Here is a 24,738-nt window from a genome sequence, read left to right on the forward strand (position 1 = left end):
AAATTACTGATACTTTGTGTAAACTTATTGCTGTACAAGATCATATGCTGAAAACAAAATTGGGGTCACGGGCTGAATTTTTCAAATAAATATATCTACCCTTAGCTATGAGTTAATACATGGGACTCTGGGGGTAAACTATTTGTAAATATACAACAGATTGTTTTATGCTAAAGCATGGACAACGTAAAATGTTTGCGAGTTCACTTCGGGCCCATCCTTCTTCATCAAACTGTATAAATTGATCAACCTTCATTATAACCTTAATAACAAACGTCAGTTTTAAATTATACTATTTAGTCATCCGTTCATCTGAGAATGATTGTACACATCAACTTTCTGCAGTAGTGACAAAATCGTAAAAGATGAAATAAACTACTATGTCCAGAAATACAAGTACATAATACATTGCGAAAAAGACAGTCAAGGGTTAGTCTTTGATATGTACAAATAGTAGTTTCAATGCTCTCTTGGTTTGACAATTAACTTATGGTAAGTGTCAAAAGCCATGTACAGTGACCATACTCAAACTTTGTGTCTAGCACTGGTGAAATTTTCAATTCTACATAATTGGCATATCTGGTTACATTGTGCGACAAGGATCGGCATGGACGGGTTGTATACATTATAAACTTGGTTAAGAAGCATCCTTTTTTAAGGAAGACGTGCTGATGTGTACCTAAGCAATGTGGTGCCATATGTGGGCGTTGGTTAAATTTGGATTTTTTAACATATTTACTTTCCCATGTATTCAGTCTTATTTACATATTCCCTAGCTTTTTTACCTACAATAGTCTTCATAATGAACTCTTGGCAAGATTATGGTCATAAGAAATTCCAAGTCTACATGATAGTGGACGCATCAACTTGGGGGGGGGGGGGGGTTTGAAGATTTACTCTTTTCAAACAAATGAAGCAAGGAACAACAACTCGCACAATCTGTGCTTATAGTGAATTTGAGTAAAACAATATTTTTTTACATGATTTACTAAATATGTTAAAATGAATTATTAACAATTACATTAATTAGTATGAATGGTTCTCTCAACTATCCAATTAACTCTGAGCTTGTAAGAGCCTATACACAACTGTACAACCTCAATAGTTTAAGTTGAAAATTGTTATTTGCCTTTTTGTTATGTTCAGATCACAAGAAATGTTGCCTAGTATTGCATAATTCAGATCAAACCATTCCATGGTCCAATCTAGAATATATTTAAACTCTTACAGATACTCTGGTTGGTCTTGGCTGACGTAGTTCAATCTCTAATGACATCGCATATTTAAACTCTTACAGATACTCTGGTTGGTCTTGGCTGACGTAGTTCAATCTCTAATGACATCGCATATTTAAACTCTTACAGATACTCTGGTTGGTCTTGGCTGACGTAGTTCAATCTCTAATGACATCGCATATTTAAACTCTTACAGATACTCTGGTTGGTCTTGGCTGACGTAGTTCAATCTCTAATGACATCGCATATTTAAACACTTACAGATACTCTGATTGGTCTTGGCTGCGTAGTTCAATTTCTAATGACATCGCATATTTAAACTCTTACAGATACTCTGGTTGGTCTTGACTGACGTAGTTCAATCTCTAATGACATCGCATATTTAAACACTTACAGATACTCTGGTTGGTCTTGGCTGACGTAGTTCAATCTCTAATGACATCGCATATATAAACACTTACAGATACTCTGGTTGGTCTTGACTGACGTAGTTCAATCTCTAATGACATCGCATATTTAAACACTTGCAGATACTCTGGTTGGTCTTGGCTGACGTAGTTCAATCTCTAGTGACATCGCATATTTAAACACTTACAGATACTCTGGTTGGTCTTGACTGACGTAGTTCAATCTCTAATGACATCGCATATTTAAACACTTGCAGATACTCTGGTTGGTCTTGGCTGACGTAGTTCAATCTCTAATGACATCGCATATTTAAACACTTACAGATACTCTGATTGGTCTTGGCTGCGTAGTTCAATTTCTAATGACATCGCATATTTAAACTCTTACAGATACTCTGGTTGGTCTTGACTGACGTAGTTCAATCTCTAATGACATCGCATATTTAAACACTTACAGATACTCTGGTTGGTCTTGGCTGACGTAGTTCAATCTCTAATGACATCGCATATATAAACACTTACAGATACTCTGGTTGGTCTTGACTGACGTAGTTCAATCTCTAATGACATCGCATATTTAAACACTTGCAGATACTCTGGTTGGTCTTGGCTGACGTAGTTCAATCTCTAGTGACATCGCATATTTAAACACTTACAGATACTCTGGTTGGTCTTGACTGACGTAGTTCAATCTCTAATGACATCGCATATTTAAACACTTGCAGATACTCTGGTTGGTCTTGACTGACGTAGTTCAATCTCTAATGACATCGCATATTTAAACACTTGCAGATACTCTGGTTGGTCTTGGCTGACGTGGTTCAATCTCTAATGACATCGCATATTTAAACACTTGCAGATACTCTGGTTGGTCTTGGCTGACGTGGTTCAATCTCTAATGACATCGCATATTTAAACACTTGCAGATACTCTGGTTGGTCTTGGCTGACGTGGTTCAATCTCTAATGACATCGCATATTTAAACACTTGCAGATACTCTGGTTGGTCAAGGCTGACGTGGTTCAATCTCTAATGACATCGCATATTTAAACACTTGCAGATACTCTGGTTGGTCTTGGCTGACGTGGTTCAATCTCTAATGACATCGCATATTTAAACACTTGCAGATACTCTGGTTGGTCTTGGCTGACGTGGTTCAATCTCTAATGACATGGCATACAACTCATCGTCATCCATTATGCGTTCAGTATCAAGCAGATAATTCAACACCTTATGGAAGTAATAGAATAAAAAAAAAAGAACAGTTTAGTTGATAATCAAATGCATACATATTAAAGAGTCACACTGCTCAAGTCTAAGCAGCACTCCAACTTTATGACTCCCAACCTATAAAGTTCAATTCACCACCATCACAAATAAGTTAAATTTACTTGCGAATCGTGTGATAATGTGAAGCTATAGTTATAGTGTTCACGCACTGCTCGTTAACACGAGCTAAGAGGTCAAATACCATAATCTGTGCTATAAGAACGTGCATGAACGCTTAGCCCGGGCTAATCGCCCAAAAATCCTATCGTATTCAATGTTCATTTTGAAGTATACATTTTGTTATGCCATATGCATTTCCGATATGGCATCAATGTGAACACATTTAAGAGATATTGTTCTAGCGAAAAAATGAGCTGACAATGAGACTCTGTGCTACTTCCTAGCTGTTATTCTGCAGTCTGCACTTTCTGAATTTGCTTTTGTGTTGTTTTATAACCATAGAACTAACACATATCTTCCTTGTCACTGAGTAATCATGCTTAAAATGACTTATGATTTTTGTATATTCGTAACAAGATTTGGCGTTCCTTACCCTGTGCCTTCCATCCCGTGTATGAATGCAATTGGGTCTATCCGATATATGCAAACATATGGATAGGCTTAACGTCTTAAGCATGATCACTACTTATATATTTTTACTTATATTTATATACTTACATTTGTATTCTCCATCACAGCGGAATAAATACAGGGTATGTAACAAGTGTGACTCTAATGACGTGGGTGATGAAAACATTACTTTTTCATTGTGAACATAACAGTTTTTCAGAACACAGGAAAATATTCCTCTATGCACTATTTATATACTCACTTGATTACCAAATCTTGCCAAATATGTTTGTATTATTTTAGCTAATTTTGTATTTCAGATTCTAAAACTATTTTACATTTTAGTTGTGGTACTTTATGTTTCTTATATTGGACTTTACTCAAGCATTGTTTTTGTGTATGTTCCAAATAAAATATCCTATCCTATCCTACGTTATATGATGTTTGAACTTTAATTCTGATAGTGGTGATTTATAATAACTGATATATATCAAATGATGAATGGGTACACAAAGAGTATGTAAACCCATTGATCACACTGTTACCCACGGAAACCAGCCGAGTAAAACAAACAACCCATATATTACCCTTTTGTCTGGATCTATCCTATAATGTGTCTGCTGAAAATGACGAATTTCTCTAAGGACGTGAGCGACCTGCAAAATTAAGGAGACATTTTAACCTTTATCGACCTTGAATTACTTCTATTTGTAGAATATGTACTGCATGTTTTTGTCTTCTTAAATAGAACTATGTGTGCCATATCCTCTCTCATTTATGTGCCCAAGGAGTTCCATGAGTCTATTAAAATACATAGGTTTGCATAATGTGTATATCATCATGCATGGTTATTCACTGTCAATATCAATACAATAATTTGTGAATGACTAAATTATGTCATTTACTAAGGTATCCAAACACTGCCACCATTCTGCTACTAGCGAAAGTAGTGAAAGCCTTTTTGTGACCTGGGTTCAGACATTTTGTTACCAGGGAACAAATTAATTCAAAAGACTGTAAATTTTGCTATCAAGTAGAAAATATATTTCAGGAAGCAAACATGACTTGTATATTTACTATCAACTAATGAATGGCCAGGTGAAAGTAAATTCTTGGTTATGTTCGATAAAATTATATAGGTCATACCATTCTCATTTTTGAGAAATTCACCAATCCTTCCTCTGTAATGTTGGGAGTACCATCTTCAATAAACGCTAAATCTGTCAAATAAAACCCCAGGTATGGAATGCATGGTGGATCAATTCTGAAAGGAAATTAAAGAAATACATTAATATTATATGAAGGGTTTTCAAACTCACAAAGTCTTAAATAATTAGTCACAGTTAAAAATAAATTGTTTTCTTAAAAAAAAAAACTTGACGTGACGTTGTTTTCAGTATTCATCTCCATGCTGCATCATCACGAGTGAGACATCTGCACTTACCGATGTAATGCTTCTCTCATATTCTTAAATCTTCCCTCTGATGAAACCACATTTTGAAGTTTATCAAGCATTGCTCTGGTCTGAATAGAAATGAATTCCAACACAAATTACCCGTATGTATAAAACAATAAGCATTGGAATGAAATGTCTATACGCCGATATTAAAGCGTGGTGGTCATCGCGCTGCACATGTGCAACATTTGTGTTGATAAACATTTATTTTCCCACAATTCAATGCGCTCTTCTAATGGAACTGCTGGTGACTCCTTTGATACCTTCCAATCACCTAAAAAAATACCTAATTAAATCTTCGTAACATCTCAGTTTGTACTCGTCAATCTGCGCAACAGTCAAAGTCGCCATCTTTGTTTATATGAGACCCATATATCTTGCATATACGTAGCATGACAACTACCATTCTTTAAATGATTTAAAAGCTGCTGGTATTTGTCATCTGACATAATTATCCCAAAAGAATGTAAAACACAAACTTGAGTACTAATTACACAATACATTAAAGAAACTATAAATTATTTCCATATGTTTACATCGTACTCAAACCATCAAATCTGTCACCTAATAGTTAAAATAACTCAAAATTGATGCAGTGAGAAGAATTGAGGAATGCATAGATGATAAAAGCACCAATGGCGCCCAATGAGGCTAATTTAGTTCTGATGAACCAGTAAATAACTACAATTTCAGACTGCATGCAACTCTAAAACTTTAAATAATACACTGTAGTCTCGTTATAACAAACTCTTTGGGGGACATATACAATTAGTTCGTTATAGTGAAATGTTCACTATAATGAAGCATATAATACATTGGGTTTGTTGTGAGCGGGAGACATTCTATGTGTTCATTATATCAGGAAATTCATTATAAAGGTGTTCATTATATTGAGGTTACAGTGTAATTGCATATTATGTAAATTAGGTTATAGAAATTCTCTGTGGTGAAACACACTGATATAAGACAAGAATAATTAATAATCTGTTTTTGGGCAATTTAAGATATGGATATGATCCGTCTGTGCTTACCTGTTTAGACACTTTGTCCCAGGCTTTTTTCAATCTGTAGACGGCACTATTCATTAAAGCTGAAGTGATCTCCAGAACGCCATTGTAGTTATGCATGCATCTACAGATATCAGCCACTGCCGCCCATTTCTCTATTGCACTGGCTCTAGCTTGTGGTGTGTTCTGCTGAATAATCTCAGATGCCACCAGCTTGCTGACCTGACAGTGATACATTATAAGGATTAGGAATCAACACAACACGAGTGATTTCCCTACAACATATACTGCTCTACTAACAATTAAATGTGGCAGCATATTCGCATACGTGTTTTGATCTGTGTGAAATGGACTCAAGATGCTATTGGCATCTAGGGATTATGCACTGAATCATAATTTATAATGGTATCTTCTCTTTTTTGTACACTCTGATTTAGTCAGTGCATTGCATGAATATGTGTATGCAGGTAAAATATATATTTTACCTTCATGATATAATCCCAACAATCTTGACCATATGGAACCCTATCCGTCACTGGTGTGGTGAAGTGACCACTTCCAGCTTCAATTGTTTACACGAGCCACATTTTAGCGCCTACCGGGTAGGTCTTGCTTAATATTAACATACCTCCATAATATTAAAAGTGAAAACAAAAATCTACATAACCATGTTTTAAATAAATAATTACGATATAATACTGCATAAAACAAAACACTTTTCAGCAGTATTAATTCACACACACCTCATTGAATCGCTTTGTAACAGCCATTATGTATGGTGCCCTCACAGCCTTATCTGACTTCATCCAAGATTGATTTAAAAACTCTCTAATAAATCAAGAAAAAGAGAATTAAGACATGTGACATATTCAAACTAATGAAGTTGAGTGTAGTAATAGATATATAGTTAAATGTAACCCTTTGAATGCTATAGCTATCCACAAAAATTTTTGTTATTTTTTTTATAATTTCTTTTTTTAATTCTGGATCAAATGTATTTCATTGACAAAATATCTGGATAACATTTTTTGAAAAATATGAAAAAATGTTATGCAGCTTTATGGTGACAAAAATTGACTTTTGCATTCAAAGAGTTGTAGGGTCATGAGTTGGTTTTAATCCATGTGAAATTAGGACAATGTACAATAAAACAGCAGGAAGACAAATCTATATTTTAGTGTGTGTTGTGTGTTTCATCTCATGTATTAGTGTGTGATTATAAAATTCATTAGTTTCATCAATTTCCAATTTGTCAAAGTTTGACATGGATTGAATAACATAGTGTTACTATTAAAACCTTGTCCATCGAGAACCTAGATTACCGGTAAATAACAAATGTACTGTAATAATCTCAATGTTCCTCATAGAATAATATACTGTAAAATACTTTATTTTCACTTTGAATTTATTTAATCAAATATTACTTAATTCATCAAAAAAAAAAAAACAGATGTTATATTTCTATTTGCGACTATTTTAGGTGAAACAATCAAATATGATAAAATAAAATGATGGGCAATCACAAAACTAGTACTCGCAATTTCTGTAATTTTCACAATTCATGCCTGCTTACAAGAAATGTCAATCACAACTTTTGCTCGTACCATCTTCCTTAAACTGTTTGATTTAGTTACAGATGTCTTTTCTGCTGATTTTATGCTGATCTCAAGGACTTTACAGAACTTTACAGAACACCTTTCAAATTTGAATAATTTCCAGTACTCTCAAGGATTGTTTCAACCGTAGTCAGAATGCTGTATGCAATGCACATAAGATTAAATTCTAAGGATAAATACTTACTCATATGGAATAGCAGTAAAGAGTTTATGATCTATGTATGTTAACTGTTCAGCTAAATCTAATGCTGCTAGACAATCAAATGCATCATCACTCCATGTGTAGCCAAGTAACAACTCATCCAGGTTTAATTTTTTACTGTCCGCTTCTGATAACTCTTGATTTAATGTTCTACAAGGAAATATTTTATTATAAACAAGCAGCCTCTCAGCTGAGATAGCTCCGCTGTTAGCAATGCACATTTCAATTAAGAACTGAAGATATCATTAGAAAATGAACAATATGTATAGTATCAAAGCAATCAAACTTGCTGTTTTCAACAAGAAGTTGAAAATATCACTTTTCACCAAAAATAACAAAAGTATTCATCAAAATTAAAAAATTAAAAATATCATTATGAAATGAACAAATCTGAGAGAAGACCACATGTAGGTAGTACCTATATGTATGTAATATCAAAGCAATCAGACTTGCGGCTTTTAACAAGAAGTCGAAAATATCACTATTTACCAAAAATGACAAAAATATTCACCAAAATTAGAAAATAGAAAATATCATGAAATCAACAAATCTAAGAGAGGTCTACCTGAGGTACATATACACCAAGTATCAAAGCATTCAGGCTTGTAGTTTTCAAGAAAAAGTCAAAAAAGTAAAATATTGACACGGACGACAGACAATCACTCATATGATAAGCTCCACGCGACAAAGTCGACAGCAGAGCTAAAAAAGTGAGCCAAATGTCATCGATGTACTGGTGAGTCTAAGCAGGATTGTTCATCAAGTACAATGTAAATTAGGTGGACATGATTGCTTTGTCCTGTCAAGGATGCATCTTAAGTCGCCAGGAGCTCTCATATAAATATACTATTCACTTCTCATTACTATTGATTTAATGTCCTACAAAGGAACTGGGGAGTCTGAGCAGAAAGATAAGCACTATTCATTAGGTTTATCAGGTGGACATAACTGCTTCATCCTGTCAAGGATGCCGCTTATGAAGTCAGAAGCTGTAACATGAACTCCACACCCATCACCAGCTTATTTGTCTAGCCACAAAGGAAACTAACAAAATGAGTTTGACCAGCATTTCTACATAGCAATCCCCAAAACCAGTATGCACCCAACATCAGTGTTTTCATTGACCAGGCAGGACCTCCACATGAGCACTATTGAACACACAGATGTCAAACCAGTTTCATGATGGACAGTTTGTCTGAACTCTAATAATCATAAAGTCAGCCTGTCAATGATGTCATCGCAATTGCCAGAACATGTCCTCTAGCGCGTTGATTGATTTTGTAGGATATATGTACAATCACCATTTCACTAAATGTATCCTGTGTCTTTGTTCCACACAGCAGGCAAGTGAAGCTGCTGAGAAGCTGATGTACAACTAGTCTTCATAGAGGTTAACAAAGAATATTCTCTGGTATGCCATATGAAAAAGAATATCAAACTGGAGAATAATCCAGTGGGACATTTTTTTAGTAATTTGTTTTACAGCAAGAAGTGTTTAGCATAAAATACACACAACTAGAAGACAAAGACATTACCTGAAAACAGTCGTGGCTGCTTTATGCTCACTGGCAAGTAAATTACTATTATTGACAATCTCCTCTAAAAACTCTAGCACCATATCTTTCAAGTCAGCATCATTGTTGAAGTCCTGAATGAAACAATCAATATGTTTTATTGTTTGTCCTAATAACAGTGTTAACAATGAAAATTACATACTAGTAATCCACACCTGTGGATACTCAGAAACCCAATGTATATAACACACTAGTAATCCACACTTGTGGATACTTAGCAACCCAATGTATATTACACACTAGTAATACACACCTGTGGATACTTAGAAACCCAATGTGTATTACACACTAGTATTACCTACCTGTGGATACTTAGAAACTCAATGTATATTAAATACTAGTATTACCCACCTGTGGATACTTAGAAACCCAATGTATATTAAATACTAGTATTACTTACCTGTGGATACTTAGAAACCCAATGTATATTACACACTAGTATTACCTACCTGTGGATACTCAGAAACCCAATGTATATAACACACTAGTAATCCACACTTGTGGATACTTAGCAACCCAATGTATATTACACACTAGTAATACACACCTGTGGATACTTAGAAACCCAATGTGTATTACACACTAGTATTACCTACCTGTGGATACTTAGAAACTCAATGTATATTAAATACTAGTATTACTTACCTGTGGATACTTAGAAACCCAATGTATATTAAATACTAGTATTACCTACCTGTGGATACTCAGAAACCCAATGTATATTAAATACTAGTATTACTTACCTGTGGATACTTAGAAACCCAATGTATATTACACACTAGTATTACCTACCTGTGGATACTCAGAAACCCAATGTATATTACATGTGGATACTTATGTGAGACATGAAATTGAACACAGCGCCCTCTTGAGACGATTTTTGGTAATTTTGAGATTTTTCTGTGAAATGATTTTTCTGACATTGTGAAGTGCCCTATTGTTGTAATTTCATATCTTTGATAATGCAATGCTTGGATTTAACACTATTTTTACCTGAGAACAATTTCTTCATTTACTTTCTTTTGACCGGTCAAAGGTCATGTTTCAGCACCCGTCCATTTTTAATGTTGTCTTCTGCTAGGTTGGCGGAACATTCTTCTTCTTTTCTGAGTTAATTTTGGCCATCAATCATTCATTTTGATGCCAATGTCACTGGTAAGCAATGTATTTTATATTGTATTTTCTTCAGCATTATATTTCATGTTTTTTACGAGAAATTCACATTTCAAGTTTGTTGACAAATTTTATACATGGCGTCTATGGACAGTTATAGGCTGCAAGATTTATTGAAATTTGTTATTGTTCTTTATGATATAGAACAAGATACTTATGCACTCCTGATGACATTTGAGTAATACTTGATGCATTTTCTAACCACGCACTTTATGATTTCATATTTTATGACTGTTTTGATGTAAATTTGATTTAGTGTATAATTTATGCATTTCCATCTCATGCCTAGACTGAAACTGAACTACACTATTTGATTGAAGCTGTTTACAGTGGCGGTTGTCTAGACTGAGTCAGGGTATGTTTTGATTGTGTACTTTTTGTGGGATTATTTATATAAATGTTTACTTGTTTACTTTATTTACATATTTATAGACTAGTATTGTTAACCATTGTGAACCATACAATATATTTTCTAGTGAGGTTAATTACTTTATGTTATTCTGATGTTGTCAACAGCATATAAACACCTTGTTTATATTGTTGACAATATTGACAGCCTATTTGGCATACGCCTCGGCCACAATCAGGTGCAAATTTTATTTCAGGTTTTGTTATGGTGCCTTAGTTAAGTAAATATGTACCAAATTGTCTGTAGTTTTGTTTTTGACTGAAAAATATCAATTGACATTCAAATAAAAAATACTTTTTTTCCACCAGGATTTTGTGAATTTTTATAAATCTTGATGCAGATCTTCAAAAAATGGGTCAGAATCAGTGTTATGTCGTTTCATTTCTGAAATGTATTATTTTTAAAACACTTGATTAAAAACAATTGTACAATTCCAGCAATGTCATACTTTCACATTTAACACTAATGTGTTCTTCTGTTGTATGCTTGTTACTTGGAGGAAAAAGGTAGAGATTTAGCAGAATTACACCAGAAACAAAAAGACATGTGATGCGTTATAGATTTGTGTTATTTTACATTGTTGTTGTTTAACTCTTAATAAAATTCTAAATTTAGTTATTCATAAATAGGTTTTTTGTGTTTTCATACTTAAATAAATCCCCCCAACAGGTTTCTAATTTACATGGATGATATAAATTTGCTTATGAGGTAATATGTGGGGCTCAACATGAACACGTTGAAATCTCCAAAAAATGGTCTTGTCCGTAGACAGACAATATTTTCTAGAGTATAACTTAGTGTCCATTTTATAACTCAGTATAGCATGGGCATAAGTCTGTACTAAACATACATGTATGTGATATAAAAAGTTCTTGTCTATCTGGTAGGTTACTGTTAATAATGTCCAAATGTCTTGTCCGTAGACAGTTGTCTTGTCCGTAGACACATTTAGTTTTGGATATTTAATTGGAAACTAAACATGATTTTTTTTTAAACTTTGAAGAGATTTGTTCTCATAGGTTAGGGAAATGGAAATAAAACCTATCTGTTTGGGAAAAATCTGTGTATAGTTAAAAACCAACTGTAAACACAACTTCATATTGGAACTTTTTCATTTTTCATTAGAATTTCCAGTAAAAATAGCTTTTACCAAATAAATCCTGCAATTTTACCCATATGCCTGTAGTCAGTAATGCATTCCCATTATTTTTAGTATGTTTGATTTATTTTATTCTATGTTGTATTGATATTATAATTGCTTTTGTCAGTAATATAATATTTTATGTGGCGCCCTCTTGAGGCAGATAAGTGAAATCCAAGATGGCGGCCTAAAACATGTGGAGGTGAGCATGCTTGCATTTTTCGCTTATATTCACAGATTTTTTGTCATTTAATGAGTACTGATATCACAGTCAATTTCAGCTGGTTATAATTGACACACCTAACAATTTCTATACATCTTTTTGATAAAACGGTCCAAATAAAGACAATTTCGTATTTGTCTACGGACAAGACCAAAAACATAACATTTGGTTTTTATTTTAATTTCTAGATTAGAATCGAAAACTTGAAATGGAAACAAAAAGAAATCTTAGGAGTAGGCCTGGTACTATATCTCTCGAGGCACAGACAGAGGAAAAAGAAATTTATGGCACTTTAGTTAGTGCAAAAGCAATGAGAATGAGGCGATATCGAGAAAAGTTGAAAAACAAGCGGAAGGAGAAATATCAGGAGATGTTAAAGCATGATCGGGAAAGAAAAAAATTAGCTAGGATACATGAGAAAGTTGCCCGACAGAAAAACAAAGGAAAATTATTAAAAGTCAGGGAAACTTGGAGAATAAGCAAGCAGAAATACAGAGAAACAATCAAAGGAAAGAGGAATTCATCAGCAACACAGAAAAAGAAGAATAAGAAAGATGGTATGTCTGACAGAGAAAAAAGGAAGATTGCGGTACTCAGAACCCAGTCATGGCGATTGCGAGTAAAATTGCAAGAAAAGAAATCAATTGGAAATGAGAAAACACCCAAAAATATGAAGAAAAGGACCAGCCCATTTTCATCCAGAACTACAGAGTTTAGAGCAGTGAAGAAAGTAAAGTCCTCACTTCCAAAAACACCATCCCGAAGATCTAGAGTAATAGAGAAATTGGTACAGTCACCCAACACAAGAAAAATACTTGAAGAAGAGGGGCTACTTCTAAACAAATCAGCATGTAGGCAGCTTAAACTTGGACTTGCTGTCATGAATTCAGTGAAAGGAAAGGTGGAAGAGATCAGAGCGAGTTCAAAAGGTACCATCCAAACAGAAAAGAGGAATGCGTTGAAGAGTGTATTACATTCAGTTATTGGAGGAGTACAACGGTACCATAAATTTGGATGTGCCATTGCAGCCCATTTAAAAATTCGCAAACCAAAAGGGCTTGACACTGAAAAGGATTGGTGGAAACCAAGCAGTAGAAAATTACGAAAAGACAGAATCAGTGAGGAAGTAAAGGAAAACATAAAGGGATTCTACCTGTCTCCAGACGTCAGCAGAGAAGTACCAAATAAGAAAGATGTACTGAACCAGAAACACGGTGAGGCTATACAACGACACGTCATGACAATGACTTTGTCTGAAGCATTTGAACAGTACAAGAAAGAAAATCCAGAAATAAAGATTGGATATACATCATTCAAGAAGCTCAAGCCAGTTAACATAAGACGAGTTTCTGAAATCTCCCACAGATCATGTCTATGTCAGATCTGTTGCAATCTGGCCCTGAAGATCCAAGCTGTGAACAAGTTTGCAGTACAAATTGAAAATGATAACTTGAAATCAAAAGTGAAATCATGGAACAAACAAAGTGTTTCTGCAATCACACTCTGTGATTACTCTCAGCAGGACCTTCCAAATGCAAAATGCCTAGACAGGAAATGTGATAATTGTAGCCCTCACCTTCTGTCCGATCATCTACAAGAAGCACTGACTAACACAAGTAATGATAAAATAACGTGGTATAGATGGCAGTATATCATAGTTGAAACAGAAGGTGGTATAAAGAAGAGAATGACATCATGTGCGCCACATATCACAACATTCAGAGAGTTCATAACAGAAATGGAAAGTGATTTAGTCAGATATCCAGGGCATGCCTTTCGAGCAACTTGGCAGCATAGGCAAATAGAGGCATGTATCAAATCACTGCAAAATGAGGAAGTACTTATGATGATGGATTACAGTGAGAATTACAGATGTAGATTTCAGAATGAGGCACAAAGTGCTTACTTTGATCAACAGCAAGTCACAATTCATCCATTTATGTGTTACTATAAGACAAAGATACCACACATTGCAGATGAAGAGACCTTGTTGGCAAAGCATGCAATCATTGCAATTAGCAATGACACCAACCATGATTCATTTGCTGTAGAAGCCTTTGAAAAGAAAGCATTAGACATACTAAAACGCGAGAAAAAAGAGATTTGTACTATTCATAAATTTTCTGATGGAGCTGCATCCCAGTACAAAGGAAAGAATAGTTTCCTCCAAGTTTCCAAAGCAGAAATAGAAATCACAAGAAATTATTTCGAAACTTCCCATGGTAAGTCCCCATGTGATGGACTTGGGGCTGTTGTCAAGAATGCCTGTTATCATGCAGTGATGTCTGGCAGAGCTGTCATTGCGTCAGCTGAAGATGCATACAAATTTTGCAAATGTAAACTGGAACGTGCCCCTGAGGTCATGGGTAAAGATGCAAGGCACATCTCCCAAAGAAGTATCATCTACATTGATGCTGCAGATATAAACAGGGAGGCAGCTAATGTCCAAACCCTGGTGGGCACAAGAGTACTGCATTCTGTGAAGAGCACTGGCATCCCTTACAAGATAAAAACCAGAAATCTGTCATGCTTTTGTAAAAATTGTGTCTTAGGCAGTGGATTGTGCACAAACAGCCACTATGTTGAATCCTGGGTCTGCAAACAACTACGACCAGTGACACAAAAGAAGAAATCTGGATGTGAAATAGGTATAGTAAAATGTACATTTGTACATGTATTTTAGTCTAAGCATATGATCACGATTTACATGCAGATGTTATCTATAAATGGTATTATGGGATAAGTAAAATTATGCCGCTGTCAGCTGACATTAGAATTTTTCTTTTGGTGATGGGCTTTTGAATTTGCTTTGCTTATATTTCTAGATAAAGTCAACACTAGAGGCGATACATGTAGTAACATACATTCTAAAAAACATTCTGGTAGTGGTGGTGGTGTACATGTAGATCAAATTAACAATGAGGATGAAAGGTAAATCTACTGAGGTGTTTCATTATAGTTTTATTAAAAAATAATTGTTTTAACCCACCCAAGTATGAAATGACTACTAAAAATGATTTTATTATCTTTCAGTCACATTCAGGTTTTATCTGGTAATTTTGTGACAGTTGAATTGACATCTAGAAGGTCAAAAAAGATATTTGTTGGAGAGGTATGTACTAAACTAGATTTATTGTTTGTACAAAATGAACTTGTGGTAGCACATAAAACATTATTTCATGCATTGATGTTAACCATAAATGTATTTAAATTCTTTACATCCTTTGTATTTTCTAGGTACTAGAGGTGGATGACAATCAAGTAAAATTATCGTTCATGCAAAGTGGAAAGGGAGAGTCCTTTAGATGGCCAGACAAAGAAGATGTGTCATGGGAATCCATTGCCAAAGTTAAAAAAGTGCTTCCTCAACCACAGCTTGCGAGTAACAGCACAAACAATCGACAGTCTTTTGTTTTTCGTTAAAAAAAACACATTTTGTGTACTTAGGTATCAAATTTGAAAACGCATGTTTTTACCTTGACTTTTTCAAAATTTTTACAGGTAAATGTTGCAAAGTAGATTGAATTATACAAGCAACATTTATGACGCAAGTTTTTTTTAAATTTGAATGTGTTGAATATCTTGTTAATAAAAAGCTGTCTTGTCCGTAGACAGACTGACAATGTATCTGTTTACCAATATTATAATTATTTCCACTTGTGCATTTGTCTTTTTATAAAACAGTTGAAGTTAAATGGTAACACAAACATTTATGAATTCAAGTAGCAAAACAACTGTCTTGAGGATCAGTGACATCAGTGACTATCCTGTTGTAATTATAGATATGTATTGGCAATTTGTTTATACATATAAAATACACTTAGTACGGTATGTTTCCATTAGCTGTATACTTATTACATATTAATTCAATTACCATATGTCAGTGCTAAATCAACTAGAATAACTGGGAGAATAGTCATTATAAAATATATACCAATATATGTTACATACATGTACATGTGTCTTGTCCGTAGACACGCGTATTCCAACAACAAATCTCAAGATTGTTTACTTTATTGAAATTTATGTGTTGAAGTATTAAAATCTTTTAAACAATCTGTGTGACAAGCTGAAACTCATCTTGCTAATTAGCTAAACAAACATATTTTCATAGGTAAAAAGCCTTGTTTTACAAGATACTTTTGTGTAATATCCACTATATATTACTAATTGTACAGCATCAATTCTGAAAATTTCTCAGTTCATTGCAGACATTAAAGTTACAAAGCACTGACTGGTTTTTGACTTATTAGCATAAAAAAAAACCTGTCATTATTTTTTATTTGTCTTTTTTATTTCATGTGTAATTTGTCTTGTCCGTAGACACCATTTCACAATAAACAAACACTGTTTCAAACTCTTCTTGTGACATAATGGCTTATGCTAACCCTACAAATTTGGTATCATGGGAATTAATATTACTTCTGCTTTTAGCAAAAATTATTTTCTTCCTTGATATTTGTCAATTTTACAGGTAAAAGAATTTGACATGAAAAAGTTTTTTCAAAATGAGCTAATTTGTTTACTAAAATATTGATAAAAGGCTGAAAATTACTTTACTGTCCCCATTGCTCTCATATCTTAGTAGAATGGATACACTTACCAGTTTTTAGGACAAAATAAACTTTTGTCACTCAAACAAATTTAAACTAAAGCCAATATTGGGAAATTAGCTACAAAGGGTTAATTTTTAGAATCAAAGTAATTAAATATCAGTTAAAAAAATATCAGATGATGCAGTGAGTAATGTTATACATTTTTGCAAACGTCATACTATACTTAATTCTAGAAACAACAAATTGCCATGTCTAGTGGAGTTTCATTTTTCAACTATTGTGGAACACTTTTTTGCACCTGATTGTGACCAAGCCGATAGCATTGAATGGTAATGTGCCTCTGAGATGTGTATATTTATGTACATTTATGTTGTGCACATTTATGAATATTTATGTATTTATGTTGTGTATACTGATTTGTATTATTTATTTATTATACAGGTTTTTGTTTTTTGCTTTTGTTTACACTGGTCCAGAAATAAAAAGAACAGGACATTGCATTAAACTCTACCATCTTGTTTGTGTAATATTCTTGGCGTTACACTTAGAAACCCAATGTATATTAAATACTAGTATTACCTACCTGTGGATACTTAGAAACCCAATGTATATTAAATACTAGTATTACCTACCTGTGGATACTTAGAAACCCAATGTATATTAAATACTAGTGTTATCTACCTGTGGATACTAAGAAACCCAATGTATATTACGTACTAGTATTACACACCTGTGGATACTTAGAAACTCAATGTATATTAAATATTAGTATTACCCACCTGTGGATACTTAGAAACCCAATGTATTTTAAATACTAGTATTACCTACCTGTGGATACTTAGAAACCCAATGTATATTAAATACTAGTATTACCCACCTGTGGATACTTAGAAACCCAATGTATATTAAATACTAGTATTACCCACCTGTGGATACTTAGAAACCCAATGTATATTAAATACTAGTGTTACCTACCTGTGGATACTAAGAAACCCAATGTATATTACGTACTAGTATTACCCACCTGTGGATACTTAGAAACTCAATGTATATTAAATATTAGTATTACCCACCTGTGGATACTAAGAAACCCAATGTATATTACGTACTAGTATTACCCACCTGTGGATACTTAGAAACTCAATGTATATTACATACTAGTATTACCCACCTGTGGATACTTAGAAACTCAATGTATATTAAATATTAGTATTACCTACCTGTGATACTTAGAAACCCAATGTATTTTAAATACTAGTATTACCTACCTGTGGATACTTAGAAACCCAATGTATATTAAATACTAGTATTACCCACCTGTGGATACTTAGAAACCCAATGTATATTAAATACTAGTATTACCTACCTGTGGATACTAAGAAACCCAATGTATATTACACATTAATATTACCTACCTGTGGATACTTAGAAACCCAATGTATATTACACACTAGTATTACCTACCTGTGGATACTTAGAAACCCAATGTATATTACGTACTAGTATTACCCACCTGTGGATACTTAGAAACCCAATGTATATTAAATACTAGTATTACCCACCTGTGGATACTTAGAAACCCAATGTATATTACACACTAGTATTACCCACCTGTGGATACTTAGAAACCCAATGCCTCATAACATTAATAACTCTCATGGTCGCTGCTGTACTGATAACAGATTCTTTGCGTCTCAATATGATATCTGCTGGACCTGCATTGTTATAAAGTAATTGTTATAGTGTCATACCAGTAGTGGAATATCTTGAAGTCTTTCTATAGTTAATATCTCTAGGTGTATACACATACACAAACAAGCATACCACACAGACAGACAGTGTAATGACACAAGTTTCCATTGTGTCATACCTGTAGTGGAATTTCTTTGAAGTCGTTCTATAGTTAATATATCTAGGATTATACACACACGCATCACACAGATGAACAGACAGTGTAATGACATAAGCTTCCATTGTGTCAAACTAAAAGTGGTATGTTTTGCAGTCTTTCTAAGAGTTAATATCTTTAGGTATATACACAGACACAAACACACAGACAGACAGACAGTGTAATGACATAAGCTTCCATTGTGTCATACCTGTAGTGGAATGTCTCGAAGTCTTTCTATAGTTAATATCTCTAGGATTGCAGGATCCAGCTGTAGCTACTGCAAAAGCAGTGGCTGCTGCTGAAGTACTAGAGCGTCGCTTTGATTGACGAGATGATGTCACTACAACACCAGCACTAACTGTTGATGTTGGAGGTGGAGTTTCACTCATAGCAATGCTGTTCCTTGGTGACATAGTGCTATCAGAGTTGCCACCAGTGCTACCTACCAATACAGTTAAAAAAAACAGTTCATGAGATAGTATACCAAGTGCAGTGTATGATGCTGGAATGCTGAATTCAAATCCATCTTTTCCAAGCTGTTATTTGGATGTTCATTTGTGTGACTTTCGTATATCATAATATTAGCAGCCAAGTACAACTACGAAACAGTAATCAACACAAATTGTGGTACTTCTTTCTACCACGGAATGATTCAATACTGTGGTTTGCATGGTGCGTTGCATAATGTACCAAGGATGGTTAGAGATATGAATGATACACACAGAAGAACTTCAACTATTTATTCAGTGGGCAGCCATTACTGGGTTGCTAACTCTAAAGATACAATGCATCATGGGTAGAGAGGGCAAAGGTCATCAAAGGTCACAACCTCTACAATATAAATCAATTGGAAAAAATCACCTACTGCACTGTGCATTCACTGCAATATGAATGGTAATACATGGTCGTCATTTATTACCAAATTATTAAATATAACTAAAATTAGTGATGATTCAAATGACTCAAAGGAATTCAAAACTATTATAAAACAGATTTACCAAAACAAAGTCTGGTTGCCAACTATTAATAAACCTAAAAATAATAAATTACGAACGTATAATAAATTTAAACATACATATGAATTTGAACCATTCTTGGAGCAGGTAAAAAATTTAAAACACAGTCAGCTTTACTAAGTTTAGAATCTCTTGCCCATTCATTACCAATTGAAAGGCTGTGTTATAAAGGAATACCTCCTGGTAAAAGACTTTGTACACTTTGTGACAAGCAGGCTATTGGTGATGAAGTTTATGTTATGTTCACTTGTAACAACAGTGAAATTTCAAAAGCTCGCGCTGTTTTTAATAAAGAAATTCTCTGTTATGACTCCTCTAATAGCGAGCACTCAAACCAAGGTATTGAGCAATTGCTTGGAACAAAAGATAGCTTCATTGCCAATAGCCTTGCCGAAATTCATCCATTCCATTTTAAATTATTTCTAAAACTTGTTTTCTTGTTGTGTTTTTATTGTGTTGATTTTATACAGTAATAGATTAGTTTCTTGACCATGGACAATGTATTGTAGATACAAAGTTTTGTGTCAAATAAATTATCTATCTGTTTATCTTGAATGTGCATGCAACCATACATTATTTGGGTGTGCTGTAAACAGGCAGACCCATTAGATATGTTATATTACTGACTTATTGCTCACCTCTACTTTTGACTAAAACTGCAATATTAGGAGCTGAACGGCTGATTGGTAAGGATCTTTTAGGTGATAACATAGACACACTATTATGAGGGGCAAGACGTGTTGGTGTGGATGGTGGCGTATGAGTAGGTGTGGAACCCTGTGACTTTGGTGGCTGTTTAAAAGATGACTTCGCTGCTTGCAACATTTCCTCATATGGTTCCTCCTCTAATTTGTCTTTCTTCTTCTCAGCTACAACAATACAATGCAACAAAAGCATGAATTACAACTAAATTATACAATAATAATAATAGGTTAAATTTTATATTTATATAATGACAAATCCAGTCAATATTTATATAGGGATGAACCTGAGTAGTCTTATCAACATAGGTCTGGACCAGAGCAGTCTTATCAACATAGGTCTGGACCAGAGTAATCTTATTAACATTGTCCCAGACCAGAGTAGTCTTATCAACATTGTCCCAGACCAGAGTAGTCTTGTCAACATTGGTCTGGACCAGATTAGTCTCATCAACATTGGTCTGGACCAGAGTAGTCTTATCAACATTAGTCTGGACCAGAGTAATCTTATTAACATTGTCCCAGACCAGAGCAGTCTTATCAACATTGGTCTAGACCAGAGTAGTCTTATCAACATTGGTCTGGACCAGAGTAATCTCATCAAAATTGGCCCAGACCAGAGTAGTCTTGTCAACATTGGTCTGGACCAGATTAGTCTCATCAACATTGGTCTGGACCAGAGTAGTCTTATCAACATTAGTCTGGACCAGAGTAATCTTATTAACATTGTCCCAGACCAGAGCAGTCTTATCAACATTGGTCTAGACCAGAGTAGTCTTATCAACATTGGTCTGGACCAGAGTAATCTCATCAAAATTGGCCCAGACCAGAGTAACCTTATCAACATTGGTCTGGACCAGATTAGTCTCATCAACATTGGTCTGGACCAGAGTAGTCTTATCAACATTAGTCTGGACCAGAGTAATCTTATTAACATTGGTCTAGACCAAAGTAATCTCCTCAACATTGGTCCAGACCAGAGTAATCTTATCAACATAGGTCTGGACCAGAGTAGTCTCATCAACATTGGTCTGGACCAGAGTAGTCTCATCAACATTGGCCCAGACCAGAGTAGTCTTATTAACATAGGTCTAAACCAGAGTAATATTATCAACATGGGTCCACCCAGAATAATCTTATCAACACTGGTCTAGACCAAAGTAGTCTCATCAACATTGGTCTGGACCAGAGTAATCTCATCAACATTGGCGCAGACCAGAGTAGTCTCATCAACATTGGTGCAGACCAGAGTAGTCTTATTAACATAGGTCTAGACCAGAGTAGGCTTATCAACATTGGTCCAGACCAGAGTAATCTTATCAACATTGGTCTGGACCAGAGTAGTCTCTTCAACATTGGTCTGGACCAGAGTAGTCTTATCAACATTGGTCTGGACCAGAGTAGTCTTATCAACATTGTCCCAGACCAGAGTAGTCTTGTCAACATTGGTCTGGACCAGATTAGTCTCATCAACATTGGTCTGGACCAGAGTAGTCTTATCAACATTAGTCTGGACCAGAGTAATCTTATTAACATTGTCCCAGACCAGAGCAGTCTTATCAACATTGGTCTAGACCAGAGTAGTCTTATCAACATTGGTCTGGACCAGAGTAATCTCATCAAAATTGGCCCAGACCAGAGTAACCTTATCAACATTGGTCTGGACCAGATTAGTCTCATCAACATTGGTCTGGACCAGAGTAGTCTTATCAACATTAGTCTGGACCAGAGTAATCTTATTAACATTGGTCTGGACCAAAGTAATTTCCTCAACATTGGTCCAGACCAGAGTAATCTTATCAACATTGGTCTGGATCAGAGTAATCTCATCAACATTGTCCCAGACCAGAGTAGTCTTATCAACATTGGTCTAGACCAAAGTAATCTCCTCAACATTGGTCCAGACCAGAGTAATCTTATCAACATAGGTCTGGACCAGAGTAGTCTCATCAACATTGGTCTGGACCAGAGTAGTCTCATCAACATTGGCCCAGACCAGAGTAGTCTTATTAACATAGGTCTAAACCAGAGTAATATTATCAACATGGGTCCACCCAGAATAATCTTATCAACACTGGTCTAGACCAAAGTAGTCTCATCAACATTGGTCTGGACCAGAGTAATCTCATCAACATTGGCGCAGACCAGAGTAGTCTCATCAACATTGGCGCAGACCAGAGTAGTCTTATTAACATAGGTCTAGACCAGAGTAATCTTATCAACATTGGTCTGGACCAGAGTAGTCTCTTCAACATTGGTCTGGACCAGAGTAGTCTTATCAACATTGGTCTGGACCAGAGTAGTCTTATCAACATTGGCGCAGACCAGAGTAGTCTCATCAACATTGGTCTGGACTAGAGTAGTCTTATCAACATTGGTCTGGACCAGAGTAGTCTTATCAACATTGGCGCAGACCAGAGTAGTCTCATCAACATTGGTCTAGACCAGAGTAGTCTTATCAACATTGGTCCAGACCAGAGTAATTTTATCAACATTGGTCTGGACCAGAGTAGTCTCTTCAACATTGGTCTGGACCAGAGTAGTCTTATCAACATTGGTCTGGACCAGAGTAGTCTTATCAACATTGGCGCAGACCAGAGTAGTCTCATCAACATTGGTCTGGACCAGAGTAGTCTTATTAACATTGGTCTGGACCAGAGTAGTTATATCAACATTGGTGCAGACCAGAGTAGTCTCATCAACATTGGTCTAGACCAGAGTAATCTTATCAACATAGGTCTGGACCAGAGTAGTCTCATCAACATTGGTCTGGACCAGAGTAGTCTCATCAACATTGGCCCAGACCAGAGTAGTCTTATTAACATAGGTCTAAACCAGAGTAATATTATCAACATGAGTCCACCCAGAATAATCTTATCAACACTGGTCTAGACCAAAGTAGTCTCATCAACATTGGTCTGGACCAGAGTAATCTCATCAACATTGGCGCAGACCAGAGTAGTCTCATCAACATTGGCGCAGACCAGAGTAGTCTTATTAACATAGGTCTAGACCAGAGTAGGCTTATCAACATTGGTCCAGACCAGAGTAATCTTATCAACATTGGTCTGGACCAGAGTAGTCTCTTCAACATTGGTCTGGACCAGAGTAGTCTTATCAACATTGGTCTGGACCAGAGTAGTCTTATCAACATTGGCGCAGACCAGAGTAGTCTCATCAACATTGGTCTGGACTAGAGTAGTCTTATCAACATTGGTCTGGACCAGAGTAGTCTTATCAACATTGGCGCAGACCAGAGTAGTCTCATCAACATTGGTCTAGACCAGAGTAGTCTTATCAACATTGGTCCAGACCAGAGTAATTTTATCAACATTGGTCTGGACCAGAGTAGTCTCTTCAACATTGGTCTGGACCAGAGTAGTCTTATCAACATTGGTCTGGACCAGAGTAGTCTTATCAACATTGGCGCAGACCAGAGTAGTCTCATCAACATTGGTCTGGACCAGAGTAGTCTTATTAACATTGGTCTGGACCAGAGTAGTTATATCAACATTGGTGCAGACCAGAGTAGTCTCATCAACATTGGTCTAGACCAGAGTAGTCTTATCAACATTGGTCCAGACCAGATTAATCTTATCTACATTGATCTGGACCAGAGTAGTCTCATCAACATTGGTCTGGACCAGAGTAGTCTTATCAACATTGGTCTGGACCAGAGTAATCTTATCAACATTGGTCTGGACCAGAGTAATCTTATCAACACTAGTCTGGACCATAGTAGACCCATCAAAAGAGTCACATGACATTTTTTTACGAAGTTCACTATTTTGTTATACGTTGCTCTGACAGAATTTTCTGAGTTAAAATGGCATGCAAATGAAATGCAAATTTATTCCATGCATATCTAATAATATATCATGCGATAAGGAGAGTGCAATCTGGATATTCAACTAAACAGGGTATTACATTATACCAGTAGTTTTTGGAATGTAATTCTCATATTCTCACTGCCTCCACTGTGCTAAAATAGCCATACAATGGCTGTTCATAGTCTCAGGCTCAGTAATGATTATAAACCAGTATCTTTCTTTGTTTTAATATAAGAAAAATAAAATAACATGTTCTGGTTAAATAGGGAACTTATCAGAAAAACGGCCTAGTAATTTCATGTCAAAGCATGTACATGTTCTGGTGTGTACAACTTTATAAAGCTGATATTTTTTTTAATACTATATCCAATCCGTTGCTATCAATGTATTTCAAATTGTACAAGTGACAGTTCCAAGCACATTTCATTTTCTGACAAACCAAGGGATCTTAATTTTGTTAGT

The 24,738-nt window shown here is 35.2% G+C and overlaps 1 protein-coding gene across 1 annotated transcript in view; it reads right to left on the minus strand.

Moving 5' to 3' along the window:
- Positions 1–977: 977 nt before the first annotated feature.
- Positions 978–24,738, minus strand: part of LOC102809185 (ras-specific guanine nucleotide-releasing factor 2-like) — a 98,473-nt gene continuing 74,712 nt past the window's right edge. The window contains exons 18-28 of the mRNA XM_085506931.1: positions 20,384–20,614; positions 18,938–19,171; positions 18,450–18,553; positions 9,298–9,410; positions 7,745–7,912; positions 6,688–6,772; positions 5,969–6,166; positions 4,926–5,005; positions 4,628–4,745; positions 4,069–4,137; positions 978–2,872 (exon numbers count right to left, since the gene is read on the minus strand). Of these exons, the coding sequence (XP_085363057.1) occupies positions 2,756–2,872; positions 4,069–4,137; positions 4,628–4,745; positions 4,926–5,005; positions 5,969–6,166; positions 6,688–6,772; positions 7,745–7,912; positions 9,298–9,410; positions 18,450–18,553; positions 18,938–19,171; positions 20,384–20,614 (1,517 nt within the window). The 3' untranslated portion in view covers positions 978–2,755. The remainder of the gene's footprint in view (positions 2,873–4,068; positions 4,138–4,627; positions 4,746–4,925; positions 5,006–5,968; positions 6,167–6,687; positions 6,773–7,744; positions 7,913–9,297; positions 9,411–18,449; positions 18,554–18,937; positions 19,172–20,383; positions 20,615–24,738) is intronic.

This window comes from Saccoglossus kowalevskii, chromosome 13 (assembly GCF_978046115.1).
Source record: "Saccoglossus kowalevskii chromosome 13, keSacKowa6.1, whole genome shotgun sequence".
Classification (NCBI taxonomy): Eukaryota; Metazoa; Hemichordata; class Enteropneusta; family Harrimaniidae; genus Saccoglossus; species Saccoglossus kowalevskii.